This window comes from Engystomops pustulosus, chromosome 6 (genome assembly GCF_040894005.1).
Source record: "Engystomops pustulosus chromosome 6, aEngPut4.maternal, whole genome shotgun sequence".
Lineage (NCBI taxonomy): Eukaryota > Metazoa > Chordata > Amphibia > Anura > Leptodactylidae > Engystomops > Engystomops pustulosus.
Genome location: NC_092416.1, coordinates 162737462 through 162764901, shown reverse-complemented (window position 1 = coordinate 162764901; position 27440 = coordinate 162737462). Strand labels below are relative to the sequence as shown.

The following is a 27440-nucleotide window of genomic DNA, read 5'->3' as shown; positions in this document are numbered from 1 at the left end:
AATATCCTGCCCCCCCCCACACACACAATTTACAAAAATCAAAAGTGGCCAACCCCTTTAATTCCCCGGAGAGGCCATTAGTATCCAATTGATGCGGATCCAACAGCAGTACTGTGCAAATCAGGGTGCAAGAGGCTGCACAGCCTATAGCACCCACACTAAGGCACCTGCTGCCTCACGCTGTAATAGCACATATAACCTACGAACCAGAATGGAGCCATGTTTTTACTAAACAGACAACCCCTTTAAATAAGGATCTCATTACAGAATACTAATAAAGTTTACAAAAAAAAAAATACAAAATACTGTAGATGGCAGCATAGTTTCTCTTCCAAAGAAGGTCTGTGCTTACAAAGGTTGCAAAAAAATTTGAAAACTAAAACAGCGCCTCTCTTTTCCATGGGTATCGGGTCAGACAACATTTTTCATTTTTTTCATACAACCTGTTAAAGATTTTTTTTATTAAAAGTTGTGGCATTCTCTTAGAGGGTTGTGTGAAGGAATACATAACGGATTCTGACTTCTCAATACAAGTGCTAATGATAATACTGCAGGGTTCAGTGAGATGGAGGCTACAAGCCAAAAAATGCTCGGAATGGAGTTGAACCTTGTCCGTGTGTATGGCCTAAGAACGAAAATTCAGGCGTGGCTATGTAACACAGGATAGGGGAAAACAACTAAAATAAGGCACGTGAAATCGGAATATATTGGTCTCTTGCGCCTCACGGATCATTTCTGTAGAAGGAATGTAAATCTATAAACGTGGGTGCATTTTAGCCTCCATTTTCCGGATGCACAAACCAGATCTCAGGACGCCAAAGAATGCAATGATGGGTCCAGGTGCTGTGGCGGTAATGCTTCCATCTTAGTGGACGTCCGTCCCTCCTCCGAATTTAATTCTAACAACTGAACAAATGGCAACTACACAAAAAGTAATACTACTCACAAGTATGGCCCCATGAATATAAGATGGCAATGTCTTACGTTACATTGCTGGCCATTGGCTTGTATGAATATGGCCACACCGACATACGATTACAGAATATACCACCTTAATACGTTTTATCGGATGAAACCCCAAATCGGCCGATATATTCTAGATGTTAAAGCATATTAAAGAATACATTCGGAAAAACCAATCTGGTCTAGAAAACATTGATCTGACCACCATTCAGGGCATATCGGGGGTGTCCAGCCAGTAAATTTTTTTTGAAAACCAGAATTATTCGCCTTATCAATCCTCAGCTTAAACGGTGAAACAGCGATGTTATTGATTGGCTGCAGCAGTCACATGTCAATGCGGGGAACCAGTAGGCATTGGAACAAGTGCAATGGAGTAATTGGTAAGGCGAATACTACTGTATAAATTTTATATTATTCTAAGCAGTTTTTATAAAAAATTTTAGTGGTTGGAAAAGGGTTGCCAGCTTCCCCCTGCACCACCCTTGTCCATGTGCAATACCAGACCTAGCTTATGGACTAATCTCCCCACATTTCTAGAGAATAACATACAATAAACTTTTCTTTCTTTTTTTTTGCAATTCCCAGACATCCCATTTAACGACTTCATTGGTCTCATTCTCTCGAAATCAACAAAAACAGTAACAACGGCATCCTGGTTAGTAATACATCCAAGCTGCCATGTCCGATTGTCCAAATCTGATGAAATGGCTGGTTTTCTAAGGATAGGTCCAAATCGATAAAACATGATGTACAGAACACGATAGTCCTTAAAAGGATGAAATGTAAAACGAGGCGTGATTGCAGCAAGATATCACGGTCCATACAGGAATACCGCAGTGAGAGGTCAAAGGCCGTGCACTTGAAAAAGAAAGAAGAAAAATATCATCTTTGTACTGCTCGAGTCCCTGAAATGTGACGCAGTACGGAAAGAACGGCAAAACAACCTGGAATATGAACACTGACTATTCTTTAGTATCTTCTTTCACAGTTCGACAGAAGAAAACCAAAGGCCAAGCAAGGCCGCTATGCTACTCCAGAAACGTTTTTTTGGAAACTCAAGTTTTTTGAGAGCAGCCAAACTCATATACAAGGCATTATATATAGAGAAGGTTCCGGGTCACGCTGTAGGTAAAGGGTTCCCATGGCCGGAAACGCTAAGCAAAATGACCCTTTCAGGGGTTAAGTTGAGACACCAAATGTGCAAAGAACAAGCTGCCAGGCAGCAGAGTTCCACATCGAGGCACTGTTTTCCAAGGACTGAAAATGGATCCTTGTTCCAAAAAGCCATATCAGCCTCTGGTTTACGAACAACTTTGTCTTTATTTTTTGAGTTTAAAGTCTATTATCTCCACTCAGACGTGTCTTTCGGGGGACCCTGTAACAAAAAGAATAGTAAGTGTAAAAATTGTAGAGGTGACCTTCCACCACCAATTCCAACTCTTTGCACACTCCAATTGGTGTCATTTCACCATTTTCAGAACAGTTGGATTTTGTCCTCTAGCTTACATCTTTCCTGAACAATCAGTGCTGCTATTTTTTTTTTTTGGCTCTGTCATGTGGGAGGTACCAAGCTGTTGGCTCCACCCCACACAACTGACAGTTGGGTGCCAAATTAGCACACTGGTTTCTGAATAATAGCAATGATTGCTTTGGAATGTTGGTGGTTCCATCATCATTGCTTCTCGTAATAGGTGTTGCTACAAAGAGTTGGTGGAGATGGTAAAAGGTCCTCTCTCACCATCGAATTTATAACCAAACCATAGTTCTCACAAATTCAAAAGGCTACTGACTACTAGTGAGAACTTTGTCAACAGGATTTCTCCAAAGTTTGGTCATCTCAAATCGGTGTTTGGAGCCGGGACAAGTCTGGTACACTTATCAGTGATGGAAACCATGCCTATATGTTTTCCTACAGCCGAACGTGATCATCTATGATAGAATTCAAATCAAACGTTCATAAGAAACACTGAGCTTTACCTCCTATCTCGATCAAAACCATCTGTAAATTCTTGAGGGATTCGAAAGTCATCCAGCTGGTGTAGAGCATAGCGAGAATCCCCAAAGCCATCACGTAGCCTTCCGGATGAATCACTGACACGCTCTCGGGGTGCGGAGGCTCCATTCAGATCACCATTCTCCTGCTGAAAAATGGATGGGAGATTAGGATCTCTGTGACTCCAAAAGACTGCACTTCTGAGCGCTTTAAAAAAAAATCACATACATCGTGGCCAGTATTCCTTGCCTCAAAGCTTTAAGGGGTTTGCAGAACTTTGCTTTTCTATCCCTGCTATACCTGATGACCATCGATTACTACATTTCAGTACGCTTGCTTCAATTCAGGCTTGATCGTATGGTCAAGGTAACACCTGTGAGATTTTATGACTATGCCCGTTGAGTCACAAAAGTAGAACCATAGTCAGATAAAGTCATGTGATCCGCATAGGAGCCAACATGGAGTTATAACTGGATCTAGAAATCCATCAGAGCTTACAACTTCTTGGACAGTCTATATACATGTGATGGTAAATTTGGGGTTTGATCTTTTTTTTGCATCACCTTCTAAAATAATGGCAAAATCAACTTTAATCAACTTCAACTTCTTTAATAGAAGTCATCCACAAATTTAAGTAGATTTGAACTTTTTTTCTAGGGGTTTTGCCACCTAATATGCTAATAAGGCCCTAAACGATGGGTGGTGCCAGGCTTTGTGTTCCAGCCCAGGATGGCAAAGATTGCCGGAAGCAGTGGCACCAATTAAATGAGGAAAGTTGTTGATTGAACTATACATGAAGAAAAATGTCGGAGATGAAGAAAAGTTATCTTTAAAATGGAATAGAGGGACTTGTCTTCATAAAGGGAAGAGCCCCTGAATATGTTCTTACCTTACTGGAGTAGATGTCTAACCGGATGAGAAGTGAAGCCAGCTCCAAGTCTTCAGTGTAATTATTCTTCAGTGGGACAGCCCTGAATCCTGCAATACATACAGGTATTTACAATCTTCACGAACTAAGCCATATATGTATCACTAGTGAATTCTCTCTCATTAAATACTGTACCTGTTTTCAGACCGCGCACCACAAATGACGCCTGGGCCAAGAAGTTCTGATCACTGAACATGTCTTCTTCATAGACGACAAATCGTAGGAAGGCAAAGTCTGGATTGGCAATGAGAAACTGGAACGTCTTTTGAGGCCAGACTGGGTTGAGACCATTATCAACTGTGGAGAAACCAAAAGAAATGTAAGGGATCCTTAAATCTTGAGAGCAAAATAGCACTTAGGTCAACCTAAGGTAAGACCTTTTAATGTAGGAAGAGGCTTTACTAATCTAAAGTATTAGGGTTATCACTGCTTAAAGAACATCTACCACCAGGATGAAGGACTGTAGGCAAATGAGCCTGAGGGGCTCCAGGCTCCATTAACACCTATGGAGCCTGGAGCCCCTTTGACTCATTTGCATACAGTTCTTCATCCTGGTGGTAGATGCCCTTTAAGCCAAGACATCAAGAGGGTGCACCATGGCCATACCCATGCTCATTTGCATATTACTAGATTTTATTCTGCATCGAGGCCCCAAAGTTTCTCATAAATAGACACTTCTCCTACAAAGATGTATATCTAATGTATATAATGTATATGTGAACCTAGAGCACATACTAAACCAAGACAATGTGAAAGTACAGCGTTTTACTTCAAAGACATCTCAGCTCCTCCACAAGCAGCACGAGTGCCACAAAAGAATACAGAATAATCTTACCAACAATTTCTGTCTTCGATTTAGCATTGTCATATTCTGCTCCACAAATTTCCACTTCTACAAATGGGCACACAATACCGCGGCCATTTTTAGGCAAATGTCTGGCACCAAGGATCTGAGGTGGAAAAAAAAAGAAGACATAGTAGTCATCACAGTCATCACAGTCCAACTGGTCCAAATCGATGGCCTGTTCTGGTTTGTCTGTATAGGAAACCAATCTCCGGAGACTTACCTCAACACAGATAATGATTGGCTCCAAAATGTGAAGGGAACATTTGTCAAATGGATCAAACAGGTCTTCTCTCATACTGTTTGGTTGCAGGACATAACCACAACGTCCGCCTGACTGGAACAGGGCTTGGTTCATCTGCATAGGCTTGTCTGAAGAAAAGAAGTGTTGAACTTAGTGTAAAAAGACATTTAACCGTTTCACAAAGCGAGTTCAATATGGGCAACTAGGTTCATGTGTTAGCCGGCTGTGACCCAAACCCAAGTCAACTGAACCAACATGCTGAGGTGGTTTGGGCCCAGTAAATCAAGGATACACAATGAACCAGTTTCAGGCGATACACTTGGCAATGGACATGGCAGAGACTGCAGGTACCTTCTATTTGCTTCTAGGACACATTTCCCAAAGCCACAAGTACCGCAGAATACGACAGAGAAGTTTTTTGTGAGCACTACCTCAACTCTGTGCACATCAGAGGATGCAAGTGTTCAAGTGTCAGAGTAAAGCTACATTCACACTGCCATATGGGGGACGTATATACGGCGTATATACTTCCCCCATGGACGGCAATGGGTGCAGCACCGGGAGCGGTACGGTGCAGCACCGTCCCATTCCTTAGCCAGGAGAAAGATAGGACATGTCCTATCTTGCCCCAGAATATGGCGCCGTGCGCCATGTTTCTCTATGGAAAGGGGTGGTGGTGAGCATCCCCTCATCTCCCCGGCGGCAACGTGTGCCCGCAGTGCTATGGTACAGGGGGCACACAGTGTGAATATAGCCTTAAAAAGAAATTACCTGGCGTCTGGAAATTGAGGGCCACCAACTGGCTACCACATATCCACATGTTCAGAGGGTCATAGTTAGAGGAGTCCAGGCGTTGGCCTTTGGGGTAAATACGAGACAGCTGACGCCGATTGTACTGCAGGAACTTCTTGCCCTTCTGCTTATTCACATATTTCTCAGCTTTAGTTTCAGGGAAAGAGGACATATCCCGATAGCATGCCCTCTCTGTGCCAATCTCTGCAAAGGAACAGACATCGTTGATGTCAATGACACAGTCACTTCTCCTGGATACTTAAACATGGGTAACCATACACCCGTAGGGTAATATAATTAACTATTTCACTTACTCTCTTCATCAAAGGGCACAGGCCGGCAGTAAATGACAAGTTCAGACAACTCTAAGGCAATTTTCTTTCTTCGCTCCATGATTTTACCCTCTGTGAGCTATACGTGTTGAAAAATATATATATATTAGTAAATTCACGATTTATTTAACCCCCTTAGGACCAGGTTTTTCAGAGTTTCCAATTTTTTAATCCCCTTCTTCCGCCAGCTGTATCTTTTTAAGTTTTGCAGTCACAAAGCTATTGGAGGGTTTATTATCTGTGGGACAACTTATACTAGTGGCACCATTTTATACACTGTGGCATGTACTGGGAAGCTGGAATTTTTTTTTTTTAAAGGGGACGGAATTGGCAAAAAATGATGGGCTCCTAGAAGACGATACTTCTATGTTCACGTGTTCACAGCAGCACGAGATGCATATTTTTTGCTGGATGAGATGAAAAGTTTTCATTGATACCATTTTGACAGCTGTATTATTTTTCATCAGTTTTATGTATCAGGGCTTTTAGTCCTGTCAGATTGGCAAGTGACTGAAGTGTGATGGGACCATAAGCCCAGAGACTGGAAATATGTTGCTGTGACCAGCGTGGATGTTTTTTTATTTTTTTGGACAAAAGTCACATACCTGAATGGTGAATGTCTGAATATTATAAAATCGCTCAGATAAGATTTAAAAAACAAACAAACTACAAGACAAGACATGGATCCTCATACCCGAGCATCTGCTGTCTGGGTCGCCTCCCGGATCTTTCTCACCCAGTCGTGCATGTCATCTGCTGAGTCAGCTGCCACATCAAGTTGACATCTTGTCACAGATGGGACATTTATAGTAAAAACATATGGACGATTGTTCAGTCCCTCATGGCGGATGGCTAAAACATGGAAGATAGATAAAAGTAAATTGCCTAATACATGATGTACCTCCATAACCAGCATAAATATAACACTTTTGAGAAACACTCACCAATCTGACAAGATGGAACATCGATTATACCTCCAAGGAGGTCTCCAAGTGGACTGTTCTCATCCAGATGCTGAGGGAAAAAAACAGGATTAGACATGGCACAGATGGGTATGTGTGTCCACTAAGGCCTCATGCACACGTCCGGGAGAGTCCGCTGTGAGCTAGCCCCAAAAACGGAAGCTAGCTGGCGGCCACCATTGACGTGATCACATTTTGTCTCACTGTACTATGTCCGAGCTTTGCGCTAAAGATAGATCAGGTCCTATACTTGTCCTGGGAGGCTCTTCTGCTCACTATGGAAAGTAGCGCTCACCGTTCTTCTCTCCATTCCCCTTGCTGCTCACGGCACACATTGGCTGCTGCAGACATGTGCATGGGGCCTAATACAGATTTCTTTTCAGTAGGCATTCCGTTTTTGCTTCCCAAATAAGGAAACAGATGGCATTGTGAGGTGTCCAAGCATACACAAACTTTACGCAGGAATATGACTTACTGGTCGCTCTGGTTCAGGTTCAGGGGGGCTGAAGATCTCCTCCACATAGTTGGAAGGGAACCACATCTGCTTTTTACCGCCATAATCTCCTCTCCACCTTTAAAAAAAAAAATCTCAGTATAAGTAATAGCCCCTTACTGTGATAAGAGTATATTCCACTTACATACATTCTGATCCAATCTCAGCCTTTTATAGCATATGATAGGCCTTGGATGTCTTACAGACATCTCAAAAGTGGGGGTTATGACCCCTTATGTCATCCATGGCATATAGGTTGAGTGTCCCTGACCTCCGGTGTGAGTCCCATATTTTAGAGGGATTTTCTCATTACTAAATATCCTTCTGAAAATCAGGATCATCACAGCGGGTTTGCTTTTTAAAACCCCCAACAGGTTTCCTCTGCTCAATGGGAAATTTATGAGAAAGTACAGGACCACCCTCAATGACTCAATAGGCAGGGGTTGTCCTAAAATGATCTTTATAGAACAAGGTTGGGAGGCAATGTGCTTACCATCCACCCTCCTGCTTATCCACATTCTGGATTATGGCGTTCTTGGTAAATGTAAGTTCATCCTCGCGCTGAGCTTTATAATCAAACAGGGCCCTAACAGAGCACTGGGGACACAGAAGGAGCAAGATTCGGGGAGAGAAAAAGGAAGATTAGGAAGGGAAAGAACAAAGGACCATTGGTAAAAGGAGACACAGACATCTACAGACAATCTTGGGTGAAATTAGTAGGATTGAATACCTTGAATGCGGGCATGGGATTGGGCTCCACATACAAACCAGGATTTCTCCCCTCATAAAGAGCCCCATAATCTGGTTCCTACAACAAGAAGAGGAAATTGTGAATGCCCAATATTTCAAAAGTAAAGACTTGCGCAGATGACATTCTATGTAATGGATTTTTTCCCTAGTCGAAGAAAAGCAGCTGCAGTTTTGGTAGAGGAATCAACTTTTAAACTGTGGTCAAAAGGGGAGTTTTAAGGCAGAATACTGCCTTAAAAGGGATTGTACACAGTTTGCTATTATCCACAATCCAAAAGGATAGAGGATGATAAGCTGATCATTCGATTGCAGAGTCACCCATTGATAAGGAGAACAGATCCCAGAAACCTGGAGAATAGGAGTCCCGTTCTTACGAGCATATACATCCTTCCTCTCCATTCAATAGTATGGGAGTGTTGGACATTGCCACGCATAGCGCTCAGGTATCTCCAGCACTCTTTTTATTATATGTTAATACTAAAGATAGCTGAGCGCTGACTATTGAATGGAATGGCAGGAAAATTGCTTGACCTGCTCCTCCACCCATTATTGAGAAAGTTACGTTCTCTGGATTTCTAAGGTTCCATTCTCATGATCAGTGGGGTCCCTGCTATTGGGCTCTCCCCGATCATCTGGTGCAAACTTTGTACAAACAACATGTGTGAACTTAGCCTTAAAAGTCAATGCAACCTATACAAAAATCGAAATAGAGACTAACACCCCAATAGGATTTTGAAGCAGGAGACTGAACCTAACCTAAACAAAATCCCAGCCTTAGCACTCACATTTGTGCCGATCTTCTCCAGAGTCTCTTCATTGATGGGATATCTCAGCTTCATCTTGCGGTACAAGGGATGCTTCTCATAATAACTGATGAGATCCACCAAGCTGTCAAACTCTGAGCTCCCCAGTACCACACTCTGACCCTCCTGCTGGACCCGGCAGTGTTTGATCTTTCCCTCCGCTCTGTATCAGATCAATGAGAAATGGGATATATTAAAAGCAAATCATAGATCTTTAGAAGGGTTGAAGACGCATTGAAATACCCTTCCAAAATTACACCAATTGGTGCACATATATTTGTTCAATTTTGATAAATCTGTGAATGATTAGTGCCAAATAGAACAAACGTGAAACAGTTAGTGCCAGGTTTATTACTGGGATTTGCCACTTTATTGGAGCAAAGTATTAAGACGGTTTAATGAAGAGCCAACACGAGCCTAAGATGCACCAAATTTACAGCACCAGCATAAGCCATAGTATTAGATTTGGTTCATCTTATTAATGCTCAATTGACATTTGGGATATCCTAAATATTAGGCAGCATTAGTAAATCTCTCCTTACCTGAAAGATATTGCATAAGAGTTGGGCTCGCTCCTTTTGCGCACTAGGAAAGCACCGTCCCGCGGTACTCTCATCAGCATATGTTCGGCTTGTGTTCGGGTGAGGCTAGCATGGTACCATCTGCAACGAGAACATCAAAACTCAGATTCAAAGAGTGTAACTTGACAAACAACAGGCACAATAATAATCTATGAGAGTTCAGTGTCAAACAGCTGGTGCATCCTGTGAGATCATCAATATTTTAGTCCCCAAAACCCCTTTTAACTACATCCACTTGTGTGTACAGATCCCAAAACTCACTCTTTACTCTCATGTGCATTGGTTTGTGGAACGGGCTCGGTCAGCCTCATCTCAAACTCATTACACCTTAATGGCATCTGTTGGTAGTGGTTGATAAGCACATATAGACTTTCGAAAACCAGGTTATCCGTAAGGAAAAACTTGGGGCTTCCCGCTTCTTGTCTAGAATGTATCCGGCAATGCTGGACTTTTCCATTTCTCCTATAGAATAGAAGAAGAAGAAGTCAACATCAAATACACATAATACCTCTTAACATGTTCACAATTTCACCAACGTGACACATTATAATGCAACATGGTTTCTTATTGTGAACACGTACCAGAAAGAGAGCGTGTAATCCCCTACAAAGGTCTCGCTATCCCGAACAAGGAAAGAACCATCTGGGGCTCCAGTCTCGATGCAGTAGTCAGTCAGGAGCCGTTCGGCTATTTGCCGTCCGTCCCGGCCTGCACCAAGCTTCCCGTGGAACCATTTTTCCGCTGAGTGCAACTCTGAACTGTTGCTGATCTGTATGGGATGAAATCTATATTTTAAAATGTAATGTTGATTTTGAGTGCATTATAAACCAATTCCACATTTAGATGGTCTTAGTCCAGACAATACATGTAATATTTACTGCCAAGCAATGGATCACAAAGCAGGGAGAACAGTGTTGGACGGTCCCACCAGAGCATCAGAAGATCCTCCGGTGGGCCCAGGCTATAACCTAACAAAGATACATCAGAAGACAACAACCTAATTTGCTAAATTGTTGAGACATGCTGAAGATTGGTTCTAAGGAACCCCTCCTTTGGAGGAACGCCCAGACCCGACATTTTCCGGTCATTAATTTCTTGTTTATATACACATAAAGGGAGCACTAACAAAACTAGCTATGACTAAGGATATGTTAATTTTTTATTTTGCCTGAAATGCGTCAGCTGCTTAGTTATGTTGCTGTATTTTAATATGTTCCAATAAAGAAAGTTTATTTTTAATGGAGCTGGAACCCAAAATCCTTTCAAACCTGTCTACACAGTCCTAAGGAACCACAGTCTGACACCAAGGATCTAATATGTTCCTGGCAATAAATATACAGCATCCCAGTCCCCCAAGTCCCACAATTCATACTTCTTTTTGCTCCTCCTCATCATCGTTTGTTTGTCCACCATTCGTCTCTTCTGAATAGTAGATCTTGCTGCTGGTAAGTACAAAGAAGTGAGGATACCACTCCTGTAAATGGAGAAGAAGATGAAACAGTCAGTGTAAGATATCACCTCACCAGAGTCACTGACTCCATCGCCCTGACCAAACTCTTACATGATTTATGGGATCCTGTAGATACAAGATTCCATTCTTGATTGAATTGCTGATATCATTCTCCGAATACACAGTAGAAGTAGGAATCTCCTCGTAGGTGCTGCCCTCCGCAAGCTTCTTGTGCTGTGAACATTACATGAAGTGGGTAAGAAAGGACGGGGCAATACAGAACCATTATCAATTCGGAACAATGGCTGCTTGCGATGTGGTAAGCCTTGCTAACCTTGATGAGGATTTTTCGCTTGAGCTGGTTTGGTGATGGGAGGCCATCGGCATTGACATCCACTGGTTTAGTAAGAAGCATGTCCCCAAACACTTTCTTAAAGTGCTGGGCCATATTCCTCTGCTGGGCTATGCTACAGTGATCTTCAATTGACAAGATAACCGGGTACCTAATTGAAAGAAAATTGTGCAATGTGAGAAAATATAAACCTATTAATGTTTTTTAACATGTCATACAAACATGTCCCTGACAAACCAGCTACATAGATGCAGAGCATCGCGCCTGCTGCTGCCACTGGAAGGAGTTTAAAGGGGTTGTCCCAAGTGTTTAAGTTATCCTCTATCCAGAGTGTAGGGTAACAAGGTGATCAGAGAGGGTCCCAACGCTCGGAACCCCACAATTATGAGAACCCCAGCAATCTGGAGACCGGAGGTCCCATCCTCACTAATTGCTGCTCCATTCAATACCATGGGAGTCTCAAAAATGTTTTGATGTTTTTGATGTCCCAGTAGAAAATCCTTCAACGATCACCTTCTTATCCCCTATTTTCTATAGGGAACATCTTGAATCTTGGGTCAACCCCTTTAACCCCTTCACAAATGCCATACAGCTATATATGTCCTATCTGCACCTTCCCTTTACAGTGTCATGACTTTAAATGGTCATATCTCCTGAACCGCTGCTGGTGTCTTTTTAAAGAGGAGAATCTCCCATTTAATATAATACCAGGATGTTCTTGTAGGTGAAACAGAACCACAGATATCCACTGTTAAAGATGGAGTAAAAAATGTGATTTTTAAATTCAGAGCTTAATTCCGGAATGTAACTTTAACAGTGGATATTTCTATTTCTGACATGACATCAGAGGGGGACATTCTCCTCTTTAATAGGGTGTTTCTAGGAGCCAGGAATTCAGGAGACATGATGGTTGAAGCGAGCCCCCCTCCAGGCTGCCGCCTGAACGCAGAATGTAGAAGGAACTGCAGAAGACACTTTGTAAAAGTACATGCACTCTCTGCCGTGGTCTCTGAGCATGGAAAATGATAATGGATTGACACTGTACATATTAATAACATATTTTTGTAAATGTTTATACAATTTTACGGCTTATTAAGGAAACATTTTAATGTAACAAAAATTACAAAACAAAAAGCATATTTTTTGTTTTGTTTGCCAATTCTATAATAAAAATATGCCATTAATAAAATTATTCTATCATGTTAAAGTCTCACATATCATGAAAAAAAAAACTAAGTAAAGAATTGTTATGATATGTGAAGCTTTTCCAAAGATAGAGCAGGAAAGAACTGCAAAAATATGACCTGAACAATCAGATACCAATAACCCACTGTGACCTATGGGTTAAGAGATCAATATTTTTCAATTCAATGTATTACAGGGGTTATCTGTTATAATAAGAACCAGAGCGGTGATGGGGACCCTCAATGCTTGAAAATCACTATACAAACAACGGGGACTACCGAAGAAACAGTGCAGATTTGGTAAGGGACAGAAAAGTGAAGTAGTGTTTTTTTGTTTAATTTTACATAATTTGAGGTACTTTTTATTTATTTTTTTATACTGTATATTACCTGATTAGTTGTGTTATTTTAAACAAAGATGATCACTATAACAGTGGGCTCCCTCTAGTGGTGGCTGAAAGCAGACAGAATTTCATTTCTTTTGTCTATACAGGGGAGTTAGAGCTCTGGCCATTATAAATGATAAAGTTTTATTATGGGGTTTATCCCATAAAAAACAAACAAACAATCCATGTCTCATGATGATCATACCATCAGGGACATTGATCAGATCCGATCATGAAATAAAAACTTACTCGGACGTCACAAAGGCATGTTCCTTGATGGTCAAGAGGACTTCAGAAAACTTTATCTTGGTGGTCAGGGTATGTCCATGATAAATTACCGGCATCCCATCTGGTCCGTCCCAGCAGTCCACTAGATACAAAAGAGGAGCCAGGTAATCATTGGGTGGTCACACCATGTACAAAAGATCAAAAGGTTATTTGTATACAAAGATCCTAAACTGGTTAAGACCGAAAATAATGACATAAAACTGTAATATTCCCATTGTAATCATTCATCAGGGAGTCCTACAGACACAATTATTAATCATCTCTGCAGACACAGCGATTTTTTGGGTGGCTGCCCAGGAAAAAAGCTGCCATGTAATACAGTGATGTCACTTGATCTCCAGACTCAGCTTTCCAATTCCATTTTATAAATAAACTGTTCTAAAAACTGGCATCTAGGAATATTGTCATTCATTCCAATTATGGACGACTTGTCAAGTTGTGTCCTGCTGCTCCATAGGACTGCAGGTGATACCCGGGTCCTGCGCAAGCCATCTTTATTACTGCCATAGGGATGTGGCTAGAACTCTTACATGACCAGTCCCGTGAATACAGGATAGCAATGAATCTTGGGAAAACCCCTTTAAAAGGGGGTCCATGTATTACCATCATTACCATCAACCCTCCAACCAGTGACATGGGAGTGGTGCTTATGTAGGGGATGTGAATTTAGTAATAAGCCCACAGCCCCCTGACCCGTAGGATATGGGACAGTAAGTTGCAAAATCGGCTGCCGATGGATCACGTGGAGGGGCTCCTATAGGTGGAAGCGATTAGTACAATATGAGTGATCTTATCGGAATATTATACTTGTCCTGGTGGATTTTCTTATACGTAGCCAGCCCATTTAAAGGAGTTTCCCCATGAACTAAAGTTAGGCCCTATCCTCGGGAACTTTCTGATCAGTGGGGTCTCAGTGCTGAGACCCCCTCAATTCGCAAAAACAGACTAATGGAGCAGACGGACGTTCATGACCATTCTGCTCCCTTAATCTCTATGGAGCTGACGGAAATTGCCGAGCGTCCATTAGTCTGACTGAGCGACGAGGTCCCCTCATTTTTGCAATCTGCAATCACTGATCAGCAAGTTAGGCCCCATCTCGTGGAAAACCCCATAAATAGACCACGTAGCAATAATGACCAGTGAATCAGTGAGGCTGAACAAAACCAATTAGAAAGTTGATCATATATAAAAAGAGAGGTGATCAGTATCAAAATCCTGAAATACACCTGTAACCGCTATGGGCGGCACGGTGGTTGAGTGGGTAGCACTTCTGCCTTGCAGCGCTGGGGTCCTGGGATTGAATCCCACCCGGTCAACATCTGCAAAGAGTTTGTATGTTCTCTCTGTGTTTGCCTGGGTTTCCTCCGGGTCCTCCGGTTTCCACCCACACTCAAAAACATAGTGTTTTGTACCAATTTGCCATGCTTTATGCAGCGCTGCGTAATCTGTGTGCGCTATATAAATAAAGAATTATTATTATTTATTATTATTACTAGGATACCGAACGCTTTTCCAATTCCTTCTGCCAAATCCTTGATCTAAATGGCCGATAAATTAAAGGGTTGATGTTCTGCCTAAATACATATCCTCAGAGTTTAAGTCATTGATTCCTATCAGTAATATGGTGAATTTTTAAAAATACTGATATATAAAAAGAAAATAAAAGCAACATAGACTCTCCACTAGGTGGAGCCATTCATGTTACTCACATTCTATACAGCGGCAGCCCATTCGCAGACAGCGGGCGTAAGCTTCCAGAGAGGACTCACTGGAGAACTGATCCCCTGTAAGGTACCTAAAGACACAAATAGTGAGTAGACAGGAGGTAAATGTGTACATGGAAAAAGAGAGCGAAATTACATACAAAAGTAAAGAAATCAACCCTGAAAAGTCTTACGTGTTGTGGGAAGAGGAGATCCAGTAATGGGACAGAGGGTTGTCCATATATTGGGGACACACAGTGTCCAGCGATGAATCCCACACGTTATTCTCCTTGGAGAACAGGAATGTAACAAACTGCAGGGACATCAAAAACCGTGTAAGATAAAAGTACAGCAGAACAAAGGAGGTCATAACTGAAGTGATAAGACGCTCACCTCCTCCAAAGTAAAATATGGGTCCTCCACCTCCCGCAGAGGGTCACGCAGGAAGTGGAACATGAAATCCCTGACCCTCAGGAGGTCAGTCGCCCACATTTCCTACAAAATGTAGAAAATGGTGTAAAAAAAAAAAAAAAAAAAAAAAAAAAAAAAAAAAAAAGGAGGTTAAGAAAGAATAGAAGGAAACTAAAAGGTGACTGCAAGATGTGCTCAAACTACAACTCCCATCATTCCTTGCAATCACAATGGGGGTGGGGGGCAACGATTTGTAGTAATGGGTGAATGTTCAGTTTTGACATCTACATATAGTATATTCATATGTGCTCCATCAGATGGTTTCACGTCTTGTATCCCAAACAGGTAAGGACGGTGGGTGGCCATTGTTCATATGAGATGGTGTAATGTAGTTGCTACATTGAATCACAGACTATACATAGTGATAAGGAGGATTACACCATAATTGTGGGGAGACACTCCCTTTAAAATGAGATCTACCACCAAAATGAAGCCTGGATAAACCACTTACTCATAGATCCAGGTACCCTGACTGTGGTAATCTTTTAAAATTTGTTATCCATGGCCTCCTTCCTTCTAAAATCAGCATTTAAAACTATCCGATGAGCCTAAAAGGCTACTGGGGCAGTGCCCAGAGCCCCCTGTGCTCTAGCTTCACAGGCTGTTGCACTTTGCAGGAGCACTCCCCCCCTGCCCCACCTCCTACTGTCTGCTGCAGTGAGATTATAGGAGGGAGGGGGTGGAGGGGGGTTTACCGAGGGACCAGGGGGAGGGGAAGACAGTGTAACAGCCTGTGAATCTGTGACATGGAGGGGCTATGGGAAAAGCCTCAGTAGTCTTTTAGGCTCATTAGCATAATTGTTAGGTGGCCATGGATAAGAAATATAAGAAGAGGGGGATGTTTGTCTGAAAGTGTGTGGGGGCGGGGGGAAGGGGGAAAATGTATGAAAAAAATTATTAAAATGTTCAATAAAAAGTTTTGATTAAAAAATAAATAAATAAAAAGAAGATTATCACAGTCCCGATGCCAGGATCTATGAGTACGTGTCTCTGGGTTATTTTGATGGATTCTGATGGTAGATTTCCTTTAATTAGCACTTCTTATTAGACTCCCATCATCATACTATTGCTACTAACCTTCTGATACTCCAACAGAAAGCCCTGGAAATCCAGTAATGATACTCGGTACAGCTCCGGACGCTCTCCTCCTCTGAGAGGAACAATTGTTTGTACAAAATTAGAAAAACAAAGCTGCTTTTTACCCAAAAAAAGATTCCCCCGCCGGTCCACAAGTTGTCTACTCTTGTAGCGCAGCTCTAATCACTTTATAAAACCTGAGCTGCAATACCAGACACAACCAACAGCCAGGTGTGGCGCTGTTACAGTGAAAAGAGAGAACATCAGATGCAGATCAGCAATCTTTATATCGTCGTACACATCCCTACACAGACAGATACCATCCTTAGTACAGATACAATGTAATGATACTAATATTATATTCCATGCATGACCTGAGCTCAAAATGATAGAGCAAAGCATAAAAAAGCTGCCTATTAAGAGTTGCTTTCTATGCAATGCTGCATCTCCGGCTGTGATCTTCAGGGGCCTCTGAAGTTTCTGGAATTGCTGAGACTCTCCATTCAGATGAATACTGAGTGCCTTCAGGTAGTGGAGTCAGCATTCATGTTATACTGTATGTACAGAAGAGGTCATCATTTCCAACCCCTAATAAATCAGCCCTGGTTCCAGAGACGAGCAACATTTTCCCATGATCTGACAGCTGGGATCATTGATTATACAGATCATAAGACGAGCACCACAAGGCAATTGTGGAGGGGATGTCGGATGGCTATGGATACAGGGTTACAATCACAAGATCAAACTAAGATCACCACAGAATTCTAGAATGCTCATAAAGCTTCACTAATAACCAGCACACTAGAAGCACCGGCTACCAAAATACAGGCGGTCACCCGACTTACAGATGACCCCTACTTACAGACGGACCCCCCTGCCCACTGTGACGTCTGGTGAAGCTCTCTGGATGCTTTACAATAGTCCCAGGCTGCAATGATCAGCTGTAAGGTGTCTGTAATGAAGCTTTATTGATAATCCTTGGTCCAATTACAGCAAAAAAAAAAATTTAAACTGCAATTGTCACTAGGGCAAAAAAAAAAAAAAAAAAAAAAAAATTGTCTGGATCTACAATTATAAAATATACAGTTTCGACCTACATACAAATTCAACTTAAGAACAAACCTATGGAACCGATCTCTGCCACTACAGAAATAATAAATACCGCAGTACAGCACTAACTACCACCCAAGAAACCAAACAATAAGACAATAATTATAGAGACCCCAGAGCAGATATAAGTAATAAAGACCATCAGAGCATACAATAATGGAGACCACAGAGCAGACAAAAATAGATTGACCCCCTCCCCCAGAGCAGATAATAAAACTGGAGACCCCAAAGGAGATAATATTAATAAAACTGGAGACTCCAGAGCAGACCTCTAACTATGGAGATCCCAGAGCAGACTCTCCTGACACAAATTCGGCAAAGAGAGGCTTAAAAGTGATCTGGTATATAAGTGATTTGATATAGTTGGATCTTTGTACTGACCAAACATACAGCACATTATTTATTATTTCGGAGAACTGTGCAGAGGATGAGGAGACATATATTGTGGATTGAGGAAAGAAGGTGTAGATGTTTACATAGTAAAGGGTTCTCTACAGAGAAGTTATAGAATGCGCTACACCAAAGGTAGTAGTAGCAGAAATCTAAGATAGGCCTAGATTTTTTTGAAATGACAAATGGCACTGATGGTTATAATTAAAAGGATGGTACAAATTTTTCAGCTTATCGATTATCCACAGGAACAAGGTGCTCAGGGTGCGTCCAACTGCTGGGTACCCCACTGAGCACAAAATCGAGACCCCCACCAATCCATAGAAAGCCGATTCCCGTTCTCACTAATGGAATGAACGACAGGATGAGCAGGTGGTCACTGGGGTTGTCCCACGAACCAAGTTCTCTCTACAGGATAGGGCCTAACTTGCTGATCGTTGGGGTCTCAGTGATGAGACCACCACTGATCACGAAAACTAGGGGTCCGATTGGGTCCTGAGTACCTCAGACGGACACTCATTGCTCCCAGAGATGAATGGAGCAGACGGCCGGGCATGACTGTTCTGCATTATTCATCTCTATGGAGCTGAAGGAGATTGTGGCAATCAGCTCCATAGAGATGAACGAAGCAGAACAGTCTAGCACAGCAGTCTGCTCCAATAATCTCCTGGAGCTGGAGACTCCATTGGACCCCTCATTCTCGTGATCTGTGGGGGTCTCATCACGGACTTGGTTCGTGGGACGACGCTTTTAAAAGTGCTGCAGATACCCGAATGATCTGCAGCTTCTGAAACTCCATTTCCTTTGTATGGAACAACAGGATACATCCTCCTCCTTCTGTTCCAACCATTAGCTAGAACAGGACCACTCTTCTACAGATCACTGGGGGTCCCATTCTCATGATCAGTGCGGGTCCCAGCAGGCAGACCCACATCAATCACCTAGTTGAAAATTTAAGACAACCCCTTTAACAAATGAATGAATGTTGTTTACAACAGGTCATAGGGGCTTCTTAGCTACAATATATTCCAGAGGGAAATATTGGATAATCTGTTTCCATTCTCATCAACACTGTTGAAAAAAATATAGGTTGGACTGATTGGATTTTTTCCTCCATATGACATAACTTTTTGCTAAGGCTTATGGGCAGTAAGTCAAGACCACCTTTAATTTACTAAATTTTGCGAATAAATAAAAGTTACTCCGGTTACTCACCTTTCCAAGAACGGAAGTGGCATCTGAAAACGAAAGACACAAGTGATGAGGGCAAGAAACTTCAATGTTTCAGACACATTTCTACGACTATTAGACTTTGGCCTGAAGAAAAGCTAAAACCATACGGTGACTCAGATCACATCCTGCAACCCTATAAACTACAGCAATCTTGAATAAGGTCAGCCCTGTTTTTAGTTTATGTTGTCATGTGTGGTTTTATTTTAGTCTTTTTGACACAATCAATTGCCAATGGCCGGGTAATGACAAAGACGATGCACTATTACCATGCTACAAACGAGTGTGACTGGAGACAGGCTGACCCAGTACGTGAGGAAATCCCATTACTGGTTTATGTATTAAGAAACAAGAAGAATGGGGGGGGGGGGGGGAGATGTAAAAAGGATGAAAGTTACATACCGTCTTCTGAGCGTTGTACATGAGCGAGCGGTACAGCTGAGCAAACTGGGCATAGTTGATTTCTTGGTTCCTCTGTTCCACTTCCTATATTGAAAATGGGAGAAAACACGTGAGATGAAGCCCAGTATTGATAATTTTCATCCGCACAAATAAACGAGTAATTTTTTAAGTCACTTTCAGAGACTGGATTACCAATCATCTCTTTCCATATAGCGAAAACAGATATTTAATTATTTTAATATGGGGCAGCCATCTTGCCTCGGCTTTATCTCAGGGAGGGGGAGGAGATAAGCTGTGACATCATCTATTGTCAGTAGTGATGTAATGATGGGTCAGTGTTATCTATATAGAGATCATTGTACAGGGAGGGGGAGGAGATAAGCTGTGACATCATCTATTGTCAGTAGTGATGTAATGATTGGTCAGTGTTATCTATATAGAGGTCTTTGTACAGGGAGGGGGAGGAGATAAGCTGTGACCTCATCTATTGTCAGTAGTGATGTAATGATGGGTCAGTGTTATCTATATAGAGGTAATTGTACAGGGAGGGGGAGGGGATAAGCTGTGACATCATCTATTGTCAGTAGTGATGTAATGATTGGTCAGTGTTATCTATATAGAGGTCATTGTACAGGGAGGAGGAGGAGATAAGCTGTGACAGCATCTATTGTCAGTAGTGATGTAATGATGGGTCAGTGTTATCTATATAGAGGTCATTGTACAGGGAGGAGGAGGAGATAAGCTGTGACATCATCTATTGTCAGTAATGATGGGTCAGTGTTATCTATAAAGAGGTCATTGTACAGGGAGGGGGGGGGGAGATAAGCTGTGACATCATCTATTGTCAGTAGTGATGTAATGATGGGTCAGTGTTATCTATATAGAGGTCATTGTACAGGGAGGGGGAGGAGATAAGCTGTGACCTCATCTATTGTCAGTAGTGATGTAATGATGGGTCAGTGTTATCTATATAGAGGTAATTGTACAGGGAGGGGGAGGGGATAAGCTGTGACATCATCTATTGTCAGTAGTGATGTAATGATTGGTCAGTGTTATCTATATAGAGGTCATTGTACAGGGAGGAGGAGGAGATAAGCTGTGACATCATCTATTGTCAGTAATGATGGGTCAGTGTTATCTATAAAGAGGTCATTGTACAGGGAGGGGGGGGGGGAGATAAGCTGTGACATCATCTATTGTCAGTAGTGATGTAATGATGGGTCAGTGTTATCTATATAGAGGTCATTGTACAGGGAGGGGGAGGAGATAAGCTGTGACATCATCTATTGTCAGTAGTGATGTAATAATGGGTCAATGTTATCTATATAGAGGTCATTGTACAGGGAGGAAGAGGAGATAAGCTGTGACATCATCTATTGTCAGTAGTGATGTAATGATGGGTCAGTGTTATCTATATAGAGGTAATTGTATAGGGAGGGGGAGGAGATAATCTGTGACATCATCTATTGTCAGTAGTGATGTAATGATAGTGTTTTCTATAGAGGTTTGATCTTCATTTGTAAACTTGTCCATCTTGTCTTTGTTGTAAATGGGATGACTACCGCACATAAAACCCCTTTGTGACCAAATTTTTTATTAAAGATAATTAGCGGAATTGAAAAAATTCCCCAAAAAGGTCATTTACTTAGTAATAATAAGGTGAAGCTCCTTATTTACTTGGAAAATTCCCGTCATCAACAAAACTTAGCTTTCAGTTCCATCCACAAGGTAAGTCACAAGATGAAAACCAGAACTTTGTGGTGTACCATGACCACAGAATGAGACGTATATTAGAAGACATTGATAAAGTATGCCACCAACGTACAACTAGTAGAGGCCTGAAACCCCTGGTGACATGGGTGGATTAAGTCTGCCATGGGCCCTGGGCTGTATGGATGTTATAGCCCCTACAAGTCTGGAATCACTTCCTACATCTGGTACTAGAATCAGCTTCTTGGGGAATGGAGGATGTGTCCCTTCTGCTGCTTTCAATCTGCAGTTTCAGGACCTTTTGAGGACCTTCAAAAGATCCAGAAATGTACTTGTGTATTGAGAGCAGGAGCAGATGGATGAGGATTTCATTGGTGATGGTCCTTCTCAGTATAAAACTTGGTGAGTGATTTGGGTGGCCATGGGCCCCCTAAAAGGCTTGGTCACTGGGCTACCGCCTCAAATGCCTATATTTTCATACACTCCTGCATGGTGTCGTATAGTTTTATAGTATTGTATAACTAGTGGCGGTGATGCTTATAAGGTGCCTTCCCCTTACCCATGTGCTATTTCCAGGCACACATAATAGGTATTGAGTTTATGGATCCTGGAAAACTCCAGGTGGGGCAGCCAGGAAATAAAAGTTGCACATTAATGGGCACAATCCAAGGATTATCCAACGACATCTACAAGGTGACAAGTCTTCCATATGATCTGTATATGTCCAAAAAGGGAGCTTAAAACCCACCGTAAGCCGATCCCGTAGAAACCTCATGTTGGGAACCCTGTAGTTGACCTGGGACAACATATTCTTCAAATCCTTCACAGAGATCCTAGTGTAATAAAGCAAGACGTCATTGTATACATTTCAAAGTCCTGGCAAGACTTATATCATTGTAAGTTAATGTAAGGAAGTGAGAACAATAAGATATAGAACAAACGCACAGAAGAGACAGCCCCCCGCTGACAACAATGGGACTATTTAAAGACTATGCATTGTAAACTAACAAGTGTAAACAGGAGTGTATAGGCAGACGCAGCAATGTATACAGACTACAGATATCATGTAGGATACCAGCTTAAAGGGCACAAAATGTCACTTATCATTATACTAAAAATGTTATTAAAAAGGGGCTGGATATTTGGATCCACCATTATCCTTATAGAAAGCAGCTTATGCCTTATCTAATCTAAATTGTTGACATTTTTATACGTTCACATTCAAAGCCACTTTGAATACATATATACACAGACATGTACATTATACAATCAATTCAAATACAACAGGTTATAAGAGTCTTGATTAAAAATAGTTTGCAGTTTTGGGTTAGGTTTTAGACCAATGTGTCACTATGGTAACAGACTGCAAACAAACTATGTAGTCAAGTCCTACAGACAGGATAATATTCTGCTCTTTGTTTGTAAGAACATCGATTTCGGTTCTTTCGTCCGATTTTTTCCTTAAAATGTACATGAGAATGTGCTGTCAGAAATAACTAAATTGTATGCATCGAATGGTTATCCTCTTACTCAGTTGGCCAACAAATCTACAGAAAAAATATAACGCTCCCTGCTTTTAGGAACTGACCAGTTACAACACTGGATTTAGGAGATACTCAATAAATAATAATGGCCCCCCAAAAAAAACATTTACTGTATTTTTATGTGAAAAAGAAGAAGTTCAGGAACCGATCCCTCGTGGTGGATTGTAAGCCCTCACGATGGATGGATTAACGGAGTGTGGACTAGATTAGGGCTAGGTTTTGTATGTAGTTTGACACCATAGAGATACATATGTCTGTACAGAATCTGTCAGTCTAACCACATGTCTGGATGATAAAGACAGTTTACACTTATAGACTTCTACTATAACGACCATAAGCAAATTATTGATACTGTGACCATACAATCGGACCCTCGTTCAAAAACGAGCGGAAGTAAAAACTGTGACAATACAATTTGGAATAATTGGTCAACTGGTATAAAGGAAATGGGGTAGTAAACAATAACTCACTTGTCTTCACGATTTCTGTCCAGAGAGTAGAATTGTTTCCGCAGCCACCTATGTAAAAAGTAGAAAACACCTTAAGAACAAAACGATGATCCATCCAATGTTCTCTGCTGTATATCTTCATAACAATTTGGTGTATGGGTTATAAACACCCACTTTACCATGTCTTTCTCCATGATGCCTATGAGAGAGATTTATCATGAGGTGTATGAGGAAATCACGCCCTTCCGGCGCAAATGAGGAGGCCTTGTCTGGCATAGATTTGCGCTATTGACCAGCAATCATTCAGCTTGAATGGTTGCTGGCTGTAGAAAGTGTGCAAACGTGAGACATGAATGCCCTGTGCCGGCTCACTCTGCCTCCGGCCAGGGCCGGTTTTAGACACCGTGGGGCCCTGGGCAAAACTAAAAGTGCTCCTTTAGCCCTGCACAATAATAACACATTGGAGTTACACACAGTAGTAGGTAAGTATCTGTAATATGGGACTGCAGGAGGATTTTATAGGAGACAGACAGACGATAGAACATATATATGAAAGTTGATTATATTTAGGTACCTATAAATCTATGTAGTATTTATAGATAGCTAGATAGATGATAGAAGAGAGATAGATATGAGAGATAGATACAGAAGAAGAGAGATAGAAGATTGATTAATGGATAGATAATAGACAGGAGATAGATATGATACATAGAAGATGTATAGATACCGTACATATAGAAATGCTACATAGGAAATAGACAAATTATAATGTGAGCTGAAACCACTTCTCTATTGACGAGCTACCTAAAAAGAGGTTGTACTAAATTTGCAGATTACCCTCTAACCTGTGGATAGGGTGTAACAAGCTGATAAGTGATTGTATGAAATCTGGGTCCCCCACTCATCACGAGAATGGGATCCCCAGCAATATAATTAACGGGCAACATTCTAAGTAACAAGTTGGAACTCCATTCAATAGTATTGGAGCACTGGAAATTGGTGAGCACAGCGCTCGGGTATCTCCATTTTTCACATTTGCCGTCTGACACTGTGCTACTATTAAATGGAGCTGCAAGACGCATGCTCATGTAGATGTACCTGTAAAGTTGCAGGTAATGCCTTCAGTGTTTTCTCATGTTACAACCCATTTGAGACAAAATCTCAGAAGAATAAAGAGCTAAATCATGAAATTCATCTCTGAGGAACACAGTTAATGCAATTATAAACTATGATAATAGACGTCCTGACCAACGTAAGTAAAGCATTGAATTCAAAAAGTTTCTCAACTTTTTCTGTAGATTCTATTGTATGTGTAACGTGTTTATGGGTGGGTTAGGCTGACAATTATGTGTCTAGCCACCCTACAGGATAGCCCTTGTTACACCCTTCTTTATTACCTCTCTATCTGCAGTGGGGTTGGGGCCTGAAGAGTATCCTGGAGCAACCAGTTCAGTCCTTTTATCCACATATTCACTTCTTCTTCAGATGTTGCTGCAGGACAAAAATAGTTCAGAAACAAGAGAGAGACTGATAAATCACCATCGCAGTGGAGGAGAAAGGATAAAATTATTTTCAAAGTTGACCGCACGCTTTCCCAGGAAATGGTTTAACCCGAAGAAATCAATATTAATAAAGAGGCATTAGGTGCCTGCAGCACATTTATACACACGGTGGTTAGTACTAATATTATTCAGGCAATCAGGGTTATTAAGGTATTATGTGGAGGTCACTTACCCTGCAGGCTCAAGGTCTTTAGCCTAAACTCCATTCCATAGAGAATAACAAAGCAGTGATCCGGTTCCAGGCGTACGGTAGCATCTTCCTGGTAACGATCAAAATCCCGAGAATTCTTCCCTGGACGAATCTCCTTTATTTCCCGGATGTCCACTAAAAAGAAGAACATATGGATGAGCCATTTATTCTTATATAAAGGTATTCGATTTGGAGCCTACTAGATCTTGACCACAGTCTCTAAACCAGTAATGAACGTTTTGTCATAGTCTCTAGAACAGTGATCCCCAACCTTTTTTGCCCAGGGACCGACTGTGAACATAATTTTTTTCCAGGGACCAGTGGGAAGGGGGTATGCGGTCTAGTATCATTGTCTCATAGCCATAAAATGTATGTTTGCATGCAATTTCCCCTTTCCTACAGCATACTCACCTTCTCCACTCCCCCGCAGCAGTCTACTCTACCTTTACTTCTCTTCTGTACCTAATGTATGGCTCTTTTGTCGGCAGACGCAATGCCAGTGTGCTTTAACACGCAAATGAAGTAAAGGAAGAGAGGACTGCGGTAGGGGAAAGGGGAAGGTGAGTACTGCATTTTTTTTTCTTTACACAGTTTGGCCACGGCCCAGGACCAGGTGCTCCACAGTACAGGTCTTGGGTCATGGCCGGGTGGTTGGGGAACACTGCCCTAAAAGATTATAAATAGAAGCCATACATCCCAAGCCTGGTTGGCTTATGGGGGGAAATTTAAAGGAAATCAAAACATGATAAACTTTATAAACAGTCATAGATTCAGGAAGTCATATAAATCAAGGAAGTAATACAAAAACTGGTTTGATATTACCCAATTAGATTTCCCAATCCTTACAAAGCCACTCTTGTTCTTGTCTGTGGCAATGTCTAGTATCGCAGGTTTGTCCTATACACAACTATAGGGTGGAACTGCAATACTAGACATAGCCCATAGACCAGTGATGGCGAACCTTTTAGAGACCGAGTGCTCAAACTACAACAAAGACCCGCTTATTTATCGCAAAGTGCCAACACAGAAATTTAATTTGTGATTTATACTCCCTGCTCTGTCACAGCTTTCATTGATACCAGCACTCTAAGGACACCAATAAAGCAGAAAATAGTCCCAGGTAGCACTGTCACTTTAAAATACCTCTGTGCACAGCAAGTCCTGGGCTGTCTGGGACTGCAGGAAGATACCTGGAGTCATCTCTGGTGATGGCCTGAGTGCCCACAGAAAGGGCTCCCAGTGCCACCTCTGGCACCAGTGCCATAGGTTAGCCATCACTGTCATAGACCATAGTGGTGGTTTTGGAGCAAAAAGAGAAGCAACACAATTTCTGGCAATGGTTTCCAACTCCCCGGTCGCAAAGTGCACGCTCTCTTGCCCAGTTACTTTTCAGGTATTAGACTGTGTCAAGCTCTCTGTACCTACAATTCCTTGGGCAGGATTTATCACCACATTGTCTGGTTTCTGATCTGGTATTACTTTTTAAGACTTATTTTGTCTCACTTGCAAGTCAAAAAGTAATACAAGAAATTACGTGTGTTAAGCGTGGTGATAAAGCTCCACATGTGTTTGTTTGCACAAGACCAAAAAGCTGAAATTCCCTTTAAAAAATGACACCATGTCCATACTGTGCAACCGTATATAAATTATTGCAGAGCAAAAACTGATGAAAAATTAGAGAGTTTAGGAGTACGGTAAGTCATTATTGTTATTCTACTTAAATTATCATTATTTTAAAAAGCATATGATTCCTGACAGTCTCTTCCTTCATATCTCCTATTTAGGTGTACTAAAGTAATCTCTAATCTATCAGAACGTGTCACAGTGTACCATAAATACCTGTATCTCACGTATTTATGGCCTTGTAGTACACAGAGGCGTTATATAATATTACAAATATCAACTGGTCCCCCAAAACAGCTTTCAAAGAGTTGTGTTATTAACGTCCTTTGCATTCAATGTCCCCGTTTGGATGAGCTTGAAAGTAGAAACCTATTACAAAGTAAAAGAAAGAAAACCAATTATTGGTCAACGTCAATGTCATTTACTGAGAAATCACTTCCTGTGTGTTGAGGAGAACCAAAAGGCATTGGACAAAAAATGGCGGGAAAAGGGTTGTGGTGGCCACCACTTTTTCAGTCAGGATTCTGACAAAAAGTTTTTTTTGGGGGTGAATGCTAATTGTATGGCCTTTTGCTGTTGATGAAAAGTTTTTTCTCTACATTCTATTTCACCCCCTTACAATGGCCCCAAAAGT

The 27440-nt window shown here is 41.5% G+C and overlaps 1 protein-coding gene across 1 annotated transcript in view; it reads right to left on the bottom strand.

Moving 5' to 3' along the window:
• Positions 1-310: 310 nt before the first annotated feature.
• The window catches only part of PLCG1 (phospholipase C gamma 1), a 49912-nt gene continuing 22782 nt past the window's right edge, over positions 311-27440 (bottom strand). The window contains exons 2-32 of the mRNA XM_072112162.1: positions 25166-25318; positions 24829-24922; positions 23453-23500; positions 22187-22271; positions 19729-19812; positions 19312-19334; positions 16597-16669; positions 15442-15543; positions 15243-15361; positions 15055-15140; positions 13307-13427; positions 11470-11638; positions 11247-11369; positions 11058-11159; positions 10267-10454; positions 9947-10147; positions 9647-9766; positions 9087-9267; positions 8282-8359; positions 8045-8148; positions 7534-7630; positions 7041-7110; positions 6791-6948; positions 6079-6175; positions 5744-5968; positions 4952-5100; positions 4720-4834; positions 4020-4181; positions 3846-3934; positions 2941-3104; positions 311-2338 (exon numbers count right to left, since the gene is read on the bottom strand). Coding sequence (XP_071968263.1) covers positions 2296-2338; positions 2941-3104; positions 3846-3934; positions 4020-4181; positions 4720-4834; positions 4952-5100; positions 5744-5968; positions 6079-6175; positions 6791-6948; positions 7041-7110; positions 7534-7630; positions 8045-8148; positions 8282-8359; positions 9087-9267; positions 9647-9766; positions 9947-10147; positions 10267-10454; positions 11058-11159; positions 11247-11369; positions 11470-11638; positions 13307-13427; positions 15055-15140; positions 15243-15361; positions 15442-15543; positions 16597-16669; positions 19312-19334; positions 19729-19812; positions 22187-22271; positions 23453-23500; positions 24829-24922; positions 25166-25318 — 3623 coding nt within the window. The 3' untranslated portion in view covers positions 311-2295. The remainder of the gene's footprint in view (positions 2339-2940; positions 3105-3845; positions 3935-4019; positions 4182-4719; positions 4835-4951; positions 5101-5743; positions 5969-6078; positions 6176-6790; positions 6949-7040; positions 7111-7533; positions 7631-8044; positions 8149-8281; positions 8360-9086; positions 9268-9646; positions 9767-9946; positions 10148-10266; positions 10455-11057; positions 11160-11246; positions 11370-11469; positions 11639-13306; positions 13428-15054; positions 15141-15242; positions 15362-15441; positions 15544-16596; positions 16670-19311; positions 19335-19728; positions 19813-22186; positions 22272-23452; positions 23501-24828; positions 24923-25165; positions 25319-27440) is intronic.